The 12,068-nt window shown below is 41.9% G+C and overlaps 1 protein-coding gene across 1 annotated transcript in view; it reads left to right on the forward strand.

Annotated features, from left to right (window-relative positions):
• Bbs7 (Bardet-Biedl syndrome 7) overlaps positions 1 to 12,068 on the forward strand; it is a 39,666-nt gene that overhangs the window by 11,544 nt on the left and 16,054 nt on the right. The window contains exons 8-13 of the mRNA XM_032898495.1: positions 739 to 869; positions 3,342 to 3,426; positions 4,238 to 4,340; positions 6,945 to 7,137; positions 8,354 to 8,428; positions 10,530 to 10,595. Of these exons, the coding sequence (XP_032754386.1) occupies positions 739 to 869; positions 3,342 to 3,426; positions 4,238 to 4,340; positions 6,945 to 7,137; positions 8,354 to 8,428; positions 10,530 to 10,595 (653 nt within the window). The remainder of the gene's footprint in view (positions 1 to 738; positions 870 to 3,341; positions 3,427 to 4,237; positions 4,341 to 6,944; positions 7,138 to 8,353; positions 8,429 to 10,529; positions 10,596 to 12,068) is intronic.

The raw sequence follows: 12,068 nt of genomic DNA on the forward strand, positions 1-12,068 counted from the left end.
ACAGACTGTGGGTCCTTGAAGCATTGGAGGCGGGGGCTTCAATTAGAGTGCAGTGGGCAGTCCCGGGAGGATTTTATGTGGAAGGTGTGACGTGGTCAGTTTCACCAAAAAGAACAAAATAGATCTGCATAGAGGATGGGTTTGGGAAGAAACATCCACATTGGAAACAGAGAGCACTTGGAAGTTGTTACAGTTACCGGCATCCTGGTAACTATAGTTTACAGCATCCTGATTCATCCTTACTAGTATGGAAGGAGAAAGAAGAGAGGGGAAAGAACGATGTCAGGGATAGAGCCTGGAAGTGTTCCGTCTGTGTGCTGAGTAGCGTAATTTACTGAAAATGGAGGACAGCCGGAGAGTGAGCAGTGCTGAAACAGTGTAGTAGAGTAGTAAAGAACTGTGCTGGGGGAGGAAGAGCGTGAGGTGCCCGTGTGCATGGAAGGTGCCACATAAGAGCCTGGGGCTTCCTGAGGGTCAGAGCTAAGGGAGATGTAAACGTGTGTGGGTGCACTGCTGTGTGGGTGCACTGCTGTGTGGGTGCACTGCTGTGTGGGTGCACTGCTGTGTAAATTGTTTGAAGCTTTGCAAAAAGAAAAACACCCAATTATATGCAAAGGTGTTCTTTTTACAATAAGTTTTGATGACTATGTGGTACTGTGTGAATATATGTCTACACTCTCCTGCATCAATCAGTTTCCTGTCTCACTGCTCTCATTACTCACCCCCCCCTTTCTACAGGTATCTTGTGTCTTGACAGCTTCGATATCATGGGTGATGGGGTTAAAGATTTACTTGTTGGGAGAGATGATGGAATGGTGGAAGTGTATAGTTTTGAGAATGCAAATGAACCCGTGCTACGATTTGATCAGGTAAGTTAATTTAGAAAGATTTGTGTGGGGCCTGGAGTGGTAGCTTGGTGTGGAGGACTTGCCCGGTGTGTATAAAGTCCTGGTTCAGCCCCTGAGACTATAAACCAGATGCAAAACAAACAAAGACTGTATACCTACTGTTGGTTAGTTACTGTAGATATGGTTGATAGTTTGAATTTTTCTAAATTAAAAATATAGTACAATTAAAAAAACAAACAAACAAAACACAATGTTGTTATTCTATCCCAATCTGGTGAGGCTTCTAAATCCCAACCAGACCCTGAGGCAGAAGGATCAGGAATTCAAGGCCTGCCTGGAAGAGCAATCAACTTTACTGAGACTCTGCCCCAGAGCAGAAATGAAGAAGGGCCAGGACACTGCTCACTGTTAAACCCTTTCCTAAAGTGTCCAAGGCTCCAGGTCTGACCACCAGGACAAATCAATAAATACTTGTAAAAATGTTGCCATTACCAAAATCTCTGGTCTGTTCTCCTGTTCAGTGGTGGAGTATTGCCCTTAAGCTGAAGAATAAATTCCTTTTTCATTCTCTCTCTTAAATATAATTTAAAACATACTAGGTATTAAATATTTTATTCTAGCGTCTCTAAATTATAACAACACAGTATAGGGAACACATGTTTGGTTTTCATCAATGAGATGGCTGCTTTATGGTAATAAGGGTGTAGACATTTAGGCCACACTGTTAGGATTCCATCGAAACTACCTGACAGCAGGTACGTCCTGATAACAGACTGGCATCTAGACACTTAAAGACCTGTTTTCTTAGAGAAGAAGAAAGACAAGGTGAAGTCATTCTAGTTCAGAAGATTTAAATGTAATTAAGGCATAAAGTCAATATAGGCAGGCATTCTCCATACATAGAATTTTTATCTATTTCTTTTTAATTTTATTTTCTGACACATTAAAAACAAAAACTATATGAATGGTGGTATCATATGATATCAATATTTTCCCTTTAAGTATTTTAAATTACACTTATTTATATATTAATGTTTGTGGGGCATATTTGTGTGTATGTTGTGTGTAAGCGCACACACTGCACACATGGGAGGCAGAGGATAGCGTTCAGTTATGGGTTCTCTCTTTCCACCATCCGGATCCCCGGAATCACACTCAGGCTTCAGTTTCAGCGGTAAGCATCTTTACCTACTGAGTCATCCTGCCGGCCCCTGAGTATAATGTTGAACAGTCTTGGGTGGAAATGCTGAAAATGGTTTCCTGCAGCCTTTGAAGCATACGATTGGTAACTGCCACCTGCAGTCGCTCTATACAGTGGCACGCACTCCTTCTAGTTGTGTCAGGATTCACTATCAGAACTCCAAAAATAAGTAAAACTAAACCGAATATCAGAACGTCAGACATGTAAACTATATTGGTGCTCTAATCAACTTTCCCTACTCAGCCCTTCCCTACCCCTCCACAACTGCAGTACCCACTGCTCTGTCCCTAACTCCTGTGCCATGAGGTTATGTTCTGCCTTCCTCTCTCTCGTGATTTACACACACACACACACACACACACACACACACACACACACACACGCACGGCTGGCCAGATGGCTTAGTGGTAGAAGTGCTGCACAAACCTGGCAGACGGCTTCCATAGCCATGTAAGGTGGGACTGGAGGAACAACTCCTCGGGCTTGTCTGACTCCACACTCACACTGGAACACAGGCGCATGCCCACACACTTCAAAGTAAAAGTTCAAGAAGAAAAAGGGACAACGTAACATTTCTCTTACATCCGGTTATGTTACATTCACTCATGTTTCTTATTCAATGTCAATGATTGTGTATATAAATTTTTGCTGATATTTAGAGTCAAATGGATATGTTTCTGTTTGTTTGTTTAAGGTTTATTTATTTTATGTATATGTATGAGTACTCTATCTGCACGTTTGCCTGCATGGCAGAAGAAGGCATCAGAACTCACTGTAGATGGCTATGAGCCACCATGTGGTTGCTGGGAATTGAACTCAGGACCTCTGGAGTGTTCTTAACCACTGAGCCATCTCTCTAGCTCTGGATATGATTTTTTTTTAATGCTATAACCTTATTTTAAAAATATTATGTACAACTTCCATGAGGTTGTGATAAAAATTGTAGATGTTAAGAATATGCAGTGAAAGCATACATTTTTATCATTAGAGAAAAGGAAAAAATCTTCTAAAGAAACTTACAGACTAGACTAAGCTGTTTCGTTTATATAATTTACCAAACCTCTCTTTCTTAAATAGTTTTATCACAAATATACTAATTATTTTGAATCTTCTTTCTTACATTTAAAAATGCTGGAATTTTCTAGCATTTGCTCAGGTTTTCCTCAGTGTCTGCACATGATGAACATACACTAAATATGTGTTGAGAATCTGGAGACGAGAAGAAAGGTTTTGTGGCTTGTTTTAACATGTCTTTGAAATGTTAAATGAAGTGGACTTTACATTTGCTTTAGATGCTGTCTGAAAGTGTCACATCAGTCCAGGGTGGCTGTGTAGGGAAAGATGGTTATGACGAAATCGTGCTGGCCACGTATTCAGGTAAAGTGATGGTAGTGGAAAATTCTGGGTTTAATACAGTTTTTTGACTAACTTTATTACATTTGTGGGGGGGAGGGGAGAAAGAAAGAGAAAGAGAGAGATTGATTTGGTATATGTTCCGTGTGCTTGCAAAGCCTGGCACCTGAGCTCCATCCTCCGATGCCGTGCTGGGAGGAAGAGAACCAGTTCTGCATGTTGTCTGACCTCTTTCACATAGGTGCCCTGCAGTATTACCCTTCATGCCTCACTCCCTATCAAATAAATGTATTTAAAAAAATAAGGAAAATGGCTGGGGACATAGCTCAGGGGCTTTACTGCCTCAAATGTGTTGGAGCTAAAATTTGAACAGTATTTTGAAGACAGCTTAGTCTGTCTCTAGTACCTTTAAAGTTAAGTTGTATTGTTCAATTTAAAGAGGAAATATTTACTAAAATCAAGACTATGTTTGGCCTAAGGCATTTCATATAAAAACTTAATTTTGAAGTTTAGAAAGTTCTCACAGGAGTCATACCAGTGCGAATTTCCATGACAGTAATTAGCAGCAGCCAATCTGCTTCGTCAGCCGCGTTTGAATTTGCTAGAATGTATTGGCATATACCATACTTGAAAACTGAAGTTCTTAAGAGTTGAAAGATTATAGCACTTCAAGGAAAAGTGTGTCATGACATGTTTGAGTACTTCCTTTATGGTGTAAATATTTTTCAGCTTGAATTTTTTGTTTTGTTTTTTAAGAAGCCCTGGGCTTTTAGGTTAGTGGTGGTGGGCACAGGGGAGTGCAATTAGGGGCCCCACCTGCTCTTCATCGTTCCAGGCTGGGTGACGGGGCTGACTACAGAGCCCACTCATAAGGAAAGTGGGCCAGGAGAAGAACTGAAACTCAATCAGGAAATGCAGAATAAGATTGCTTCTTTAAGGTAATATTCTTTTCTTTGCTGTTTCCATCTCATCAATGTTTGCCCTTGTTTCTTCTTGTTAATCATAGGACCACTTACTTTATTTTAGGAATGATACCTCTCATAAAAGACTTGAGAAAATTAGCCATTCATGTTGATTATATTTTGAGTTTGAAATATACCTTCCCTATTCATTATTCGTTCGTTCGTGTTTTGTTTTGTTGGACACTGTCACACAAAGCCAGGGTGTTCCCTAACTCATTCTGTAGCTGAAGATACCCTTGAACTCCTGACCCTCTTGTTTCTGTCTGCTTGTTTCTGGTGCTGGATCCCAGGTGTGCTGAAGCACACCCATCTGGAGCATTAGTCTGCCCTACTGATCCAGAGTTGCATGGTTTTCCTTTGCTAGCTGTAGGTAGTTCGTGTTTTGCTTCTGTTTTCCCAAAGCATTACAAACAAATGAACAGCAGTTACTGGAGTTCTTCTTTAACTCTAATGCCGACTGTTCCTGCGAGCCCTTCTGATCTGTAAAATCCTCCTGCTGGACCTGAACATTGCTGACTCCCTTCAGTTCTGAGGTTACTTTCATGGCTTACTCATTCAGTATGCCTAGGAAAAGTTGAGCCCATGCTCACACACAATGAGGAATGGAAGATGATACAGCTTTTATTGACTGTGCACCCTGTAGTCCTTACCAACTTGTTAGGGAAATGAGAGCTCATCTTTTTTGGCATAGTTGAAGGCTACAAGAACTTTTAAGGCAACAGATGCCACAATTACTAGTAGCATGTTCTTGTACAACTAGGAAATCATTATACAAACCAGTATGCCTGATTCATTCAGGGTATCCTAGTTTCTGCAATAGGAAGTAGGAAGATGGCTCAGTCTTGCCAGGAAACTATGAAGTCCAGAGTTCAGATGCCCGGAACCAATGGAAAGAGCTGGGCAGGTGTGGTGGCCTACCTATAATCCCAGCACTCAGGCGGCAGAGATGGAGACTTGCAAGCACCAGCTAGCTAGACTAACTGCAGTTACAAATCCAGGTTCAGTGAGAAACCTTGCCTCAATAAATATTGACCAATAAGACCCTACACCAATTTCTGACCTTCACACACACATGACACACATGCATATGCACCCATATACATCTACATGCATGTAAACATGTGAACACACATCTACACTACACACATATGTAGTGAGAATTCTGCAATTTTTGGGTTTAAAAAACACAGAAATGCTATATAAAAAGCTGCTTTCATTTTAATCCCAGGTGTAGGGATGTGGGTTGCTTCCGACTGACTGCAGCAGCTGAATATGACTTGTCTCGTGCTCTAGCAGAGGTGTGGTTTTGCCAGCTGCAGACGGTTTCTGCAACTGTGTGACACTGGAATTCTGGGAGCTTTTCAGAGAATATATAAATGCTATGGCCCTGGGGGTGCAGGTTGTTGGTTGTTGGTCAGTGTGTGTGTGTGTGTATGATTTGTTAGTAGTCATGCTCAAAGAAGAAACAAAAAGAAAGAAATTAATTTCAAGAACTCTCTGTCTCTGTCTCTGCACCCCCCCATTCTTCTTACTTTCCAATCTAGTGATGGGTTAAACTGGGGGATAAAAAGTGGAAAAAAGAACCCGCCAGGTGGCAAAGAGCAGATACACACATACTTTTAAGGAAGCAGCAAGTAGAGCTAGTGACTATTAATAATAATAGTAACTAACACTAATAATAGTGACTACTATTAGTTCCTCAGTGCAGTACCCAGAAGAGACTGTCAGACCCCTTGAAACTCGAGTGAGAGTGCGCTGCCATGTGGATGTGGAAATTGAACTTGAGGCCTCTGCAAGAGCGGCCAGTGATCTTCACAGCTGAGCCCATCTCTCCAAGAACCCACTAATACCTTTTTGTAATAATGTGGTCTTCCTTTCCTAATCATACTAGACTATAAGCCGTGTTACAGATTTTTATTCTTTTGTTCATTCAGCACATGGAACACTGGGGTAAATATGTAATACTGATTAGAAATATTTCCTGGATAAATCAATATTTTCCTTTGTTTATTGTATACATCCCATTCACTCTCCTTCTCAGACCTTTCCCCCTAAATTTGGGCTAGCTACCTTCGCATTGCCCCAGCTATTGCTTCTCCCAAAACACCCCTTGGCAGCCCTCAGAGAATCTGCTGCTGCAGTTGATGGACTCTCCAAGGCACCACTGGTTCATCGTCCGTGCCGTTTCCAACATGTGAATATTTGGTGACCGCCTCCCTATTTTGTGTGTCTACCTTAATGACCTATAGAAAAGTGTCGGTTTAACTGGCTTCATGCTCTTGTTTGTCATTAGGTCTTTCGTGTGTTCTTGTATTAGTTTCTCTTCTGACCAGTGCTGTGTGTGGCTGCCACCATGGTAATGAGTTGGACTTGGTGATTTGTAGCTCGCCTTGATGCAGCTCTGTTGACGTCACTGTTATTGGACTGAGTGGATGTTTTAGCTTTTGGATCAATGATAAATGGTGTGGAGTCATTTGGTCAGTCACAGAAGCAAAAGTGTTCCTGTTGGTGTGGGATAGCTTAGCCTGTAAACCTTGTCTCAGATGTCAGTGGGAGATAAGACTGTGTGTTTTCCTGTAGGACTGAATTAGAACATCTGCAGTTGAAGGTGCTTCAGGAGAGAGAAAATTACCAACAGTCTTCACAGTCGAGCCAAGCAAAGTCAACAGTCCCTTCATTCAGTATAAATGACAAGTTCACATTGAATAAAGATGATGCTAGCTACAGCCTTGTGTTAGAGGTGCGGACTGCAATAGATAATGTCTTAATACAGGTGAGCACAATGCCTTGTTTCTTAATATTAGGCTAGATCTGTCTTTTTGGCAAACCAGTTGCACACACTTATTATTAATAAACGTTTTAAATTCTAGACAGTAATTTTAAATGTTTACAAGTCTTCTGTTAGGTAGTCAGTTTACCTATGGGCTGACTTATATCTTTACCTTTTATTTATCCTATAACCAAAAGATGGGTGAGCCTCAGTGTCTAGGAGGAGTAGAAAGGACTACAGCATTTCTTTCTTTGGCCACCTTCTAGGAAAATCTTGTTGTAGTTTGGTTTGATTTGTTTGTTTGTTTGTTTGTTTGAGACAGTGTTTCTCTGTCAGTGTTTCTACTGTCCTGGAACTCACTCTGTAGACCAGACTGTCTGTGCTTCCCAAGTGCTAGGATTAAAGGCATGTACCACCACGGCCAGCAGAATCTTATCCATGACGTGCTGAGAAAACTCCAGTACCTGCTAGGTGCCGTGGCTTAGCCTATAATTGCAGCACTCACAGGGCTGAGACAGAGGGACTGCTGCAAGTGAGACCTGGCCTCAATCAAGCACAGGGTGGAAAATGACCAGGAAAGACACCTACACATGCATGAACATGCACCTCTTCATATACCCACATATCACATATACATTCAGATAGCTCCATGACTAAAGCCCAGGGTAACCTCTTTTCACTGACAAAAACAGGAATATTATTCTTTAAGGAGACAGGAAAGAGTGCTCTATGATTTCTGATAACAAATATTTAAGAGTCCATGATTATAAAATAAAATTTATTCCTTATGAACTTACTTTCTAGAAAAATAAACCATTAGCTATGCATGGTGGTGCACAACACTCAGAAGTGTAAGGAGGACCCCAAGTTTTAAGGCCAGACTCCCTGGTGAGACCCTTTTTCAAAAAACAACTGGAGAAGCTGGGAGTGAAGCATGCGTTTAATCCCTGAAATAGGAAAGCAGAGGTGGGCAGATTGGTGTGAGCTTGAGGTCAGCCTGGTCTGTGTATAGAGTTCTACACTAGCTAGCAGTACATGGTGAAAGCTTAAACACCACCACCCAACAGGGAAGGAGGAAGGTAAATGAGTTAAAGGTGTTCCGAGTCTCACATTGAAGGCACATATGAACTATAACTAGGGAGAATCCTTAGAGTAACCGTTCTGTGGATCCTTTTAGGTTTTCTGTCTGAACCTTTCTGTTTTTAAATATTTGCTCTAGAGTGATGTTCCAATAGACCTACTCGATGTGGATAAGAATTCTGCTGTTGTGAGCTTTAGCAGCTGTGACACAGAGGTGAGTTAACAACAAACAAAAACCCTCCATGTCTTGGTTGGGGCCGCACCATTGGCTGAAGTGTGTGAGCGCTGTCAGGGTGTGAAGCGACTGCTTGCATCCTTTTCCTGCTCTTAGAACCTGCCTGTGTCCTTTAGCTTCCCTGCCTCCAATCTTGCCACTCACCTCATGACTGTAGCACCCACCTCAGCCAACAAGGAAGACGCAACACTGTCAGATTCTTCTCAACAGCCTTTATTGTAGGAACACCTAATGATTGATACAGGGACCCCGAGGAACAAAGACACTAGCCTTATATACAAAACAGGCTATGGCTATATACTTGTCCTCTAGGGATTGGTGGAGCATGAAATGCCTCACTAACATGAATATCACTCCAGCCTGATAGCTGCCGGAGACATGGCAACACGTGCACATTGTGGGTGTTTATCACAAATGACCACCGGATGTCGTCGCCATCTTTAGCCGCTCCCTACACAAGACTGCTGTGTGCTGCCACCAGAGGGGTCTTTATAAAGCTCAAATGTCACTGAATCATTTCTCAAAACGTTTTAAAGGACCCTGTTTCCTGTTGGATGTAAGTCTAGATCTTGATCGTGCATAGAAGTCTCTCTCTTTCAGCTCTTAATTATGTCCCAACTTACCTCTCAGCAGCTGCTACCTCTCCTTCCATGTACAGTCATGTTATGCCAAAGAAGTCCTTCCAAGTTTTTTTCTGAAAACACTATGGTTTTGTACTTCCATACATTAGCACATATCTGTCCCTTCCCCTGTTCTTTCTGGTACATTCTGGGGCTTCTCAGATACTGACAGAAAGCTGTCATGCAGTGGACTTTTGTTGAGCCGTCAGTCTGTGAGAAACACCTGAAATTAGACGATGCTAGTGTTGGTGTGCGTTTGCTGTACCACTTCCTTCTCGTCCATACTGGCAGAAAGCAGTTTCAGAGCAGGGTACGAATCCTAAAGAGAACTTAGGAGACAAGAGAAAACCCATATTAGATGCACCAGAAGGTGCCCTGAGAGGAGGTGGTGACTGGATCTGATAGATGGCTGGTTCTGTGCATATTTTTAAAGGCAGTAACTCAGATGAGGACGTACTTGGTGGTAGAATGCTTCCCCAGCACGTTCGAGGGCCTGGATATGATTTCAGAACTACCAAAGGAAATAAGAAATTTAAAGCACAGATTAAGAAATAGTTGAAGACTGCATGAAGTATGGAGGGCTTATTTTGCTCATTTATTTACTGTTGGGGCAGAATCTCAGTGACTAACATGGCTTAGCTGAAACCTTCTATATAGGCCTGGCTAGCCTCAAACACAGCCGTCTATCTGCCTCTGCCTCCCAAGTGCTGGGATTAAAGGTATGCACTACCACACCCAGCAGATGAGTTTATTTTAAATATAATCTCATAGTAAACAGTTTGTTTTGTTAAGAGAAGAAACTTTAGGTCACTCGTGTCATTGATAGAAGGTTTGTCCTATGTTGTTTGTGAGTAAACATAAAGAACCTGCTTATGTGAAAACAAATCCAATGAACGGTCATGGTGGCTCACGCCTGTCATCCCAGCACTTGGAGGTGGCAGGAGCTCAAGGTCATCCTTGGCTAGCAGTTACCGTGTCTCACCCCTCCCCAGTGAAATAACAAGTATAATAAATATTTTTATTCTGGATTTGCTCTGATAGAGTAAGGACTGTATGTGGGGAGTGGGATGAGCCTGGCATGCGGTTTACGCCTGTGATCTCACCCCTCTGGAAGTTTGCTTGGCTACAGAGCTATGCTAATTTAGGATGCATGCATAGCACCATCTTAAAAAGCAAATACCAGTGTATTACCTCACTGTGGAAGGATTCGAAAGGTTATTTTATGCTAATTTAAACCTTGTTTCCTGGACTGTGGCTTCTTTAGAAATTTTGGGAATTTGAACTATTTTAAAAAGCAGGAAGACAAATGGTCATCCCCACCTGGCTACCACTTTCACTGTATGGCTCGCCTCACTGGCTTCTTGCTGCTCCTAATTCTTTTTTAAAGTGAGCATTATTCAAGAAAGTAGAAAACTATTACTGATGGTGATTTGTTGTTTCTTAACTTTAAACTCTTCCAGTCAAACGACAACTTCCTTCTCGCCACTTATCGGTGCCAGGCAAACACCACCAGGCTGGAGCTCAAGGTAAAACTGCTAGAAATGGCCTTTGTTTCTTTATTTTTGTTTTTGATGCTCAAGTAAAGTCTTACACGTTTGGGTTGTAACTGTATTTATGTGTGCGTGTGCATGTGCGTGTGCGTGTGCGTGTGTGCACGCACCATGAGCTCACCCACCTCTCCAGCCTCCCTGCTTTACTTCTGAATGTTTGAACTTCCTTTTCCTTCCGTGTATCTTGCATATGACCGCATTCTGCTGCACTGCAATTCTCTGTGCAGTGAATCTGTTGGAAGTGGCGTCTTCGGAATGCTCAGTGGGGTTTTAGTTTCTGGGGTGCTGCACCTGTAGTCAGTGCTCAGTCAGTAACCTTCTCTAGAATCAGTGCAATGGAAGTTCCCCCCAGCGGGAACTTTGTTTTCTACATTTCTTTCCTTTTAGCAGGGGACAGGAAGTGGGACTAAGTTTGGTCTGACTTTGTAGCCCAGGCTGGATTTGAACTTTGGCAGTTAGTCTCCAGACTGCTGGGATTACAAATGTGTGCCATGGCTGGCTTTGCTGGTTCTGTATTCTGGAAAGCCCAGGCCTGTGAGGAGTGGCGATTACTCACTCCATAGCAATCTCGTTGTATGTTACTTGCCACCTAAAATTGTTCAGAAGCAAATGCAGTGCATTTATATTTTATTTGTAAATATTTTGGCATGTTTTAAAGATGAGTGCTCTTTTCAAGAAATATATAATACTATTTTCAATCAAAATTGGACACTTATTATTATCAAGTATAATGTTTAAATTCCACTGATTCACTTTTATATATGTATCTATTCATGGTTTAAATGTAACAGAATTATTGAAATTGTGGAGTCATTGTATTTCCCTACTGTTTAGATTTTGCTGATTAAATTCTAGTTGTTTATTACCTTTATCCTAGGCCTAGTGACACCTTTATTCTAGTGCTTAGGAAAGAGAGGCAGGCCTTCCAGTCTCCGTCTGCACCCAGAGATAAGGCTGTCCCACAGCTCTTGGGACCCAAAACCTGCCCAGAGAGAGCTGGTCTCCCAGGGGTGCTCTCACTCCTAAGATCACAGGCTCATAGGCCCATAGGCCTCCAGTCAGAAAGAGCAAGACCAACTAACATCAGAGATAACCAGATGGCAATAGGCAAGCGCAAGAACCTAAGCAAGAGAAAGCAAGACTACTTGACATCATCAGAACCCAGTTCTCCCACCACTGCAAGTGCTGGATAACCCAATACACCAGAAAAGCAATATTTGAATTTAAAATCACTTCTCATGATGATGATAGAGGACTTTAGGAAGGACATAAATACCTCCCTTAAAGAAATACAGGAGAACAAAGGTAAACAGGTAGAAGCCTTTAAAGAGGAAACACAAAAATCCCTTAAAGAATTACAGGAAAACACAACCAAACAGGTGAAGGAATTGAACAAAACCATCCAGAATCTAAAAATGAAAATAGAAACAATAAAGAAATCACAAAGAG

Source organism: Rattus rattus, chromosome 3 (genome assembly GCF_011064425.1).
Source record: "Rattus rattus isolate New Zealand chromosome 3, Rrattus_CSIRO_v1, whole genome shotgun sequence".
NCBI classification, from domain to species: Eukaryota; Metazoa; Chordata; class Mammalia; order Rodentia; family Muridae; genus Rattus; species Rattus rattus.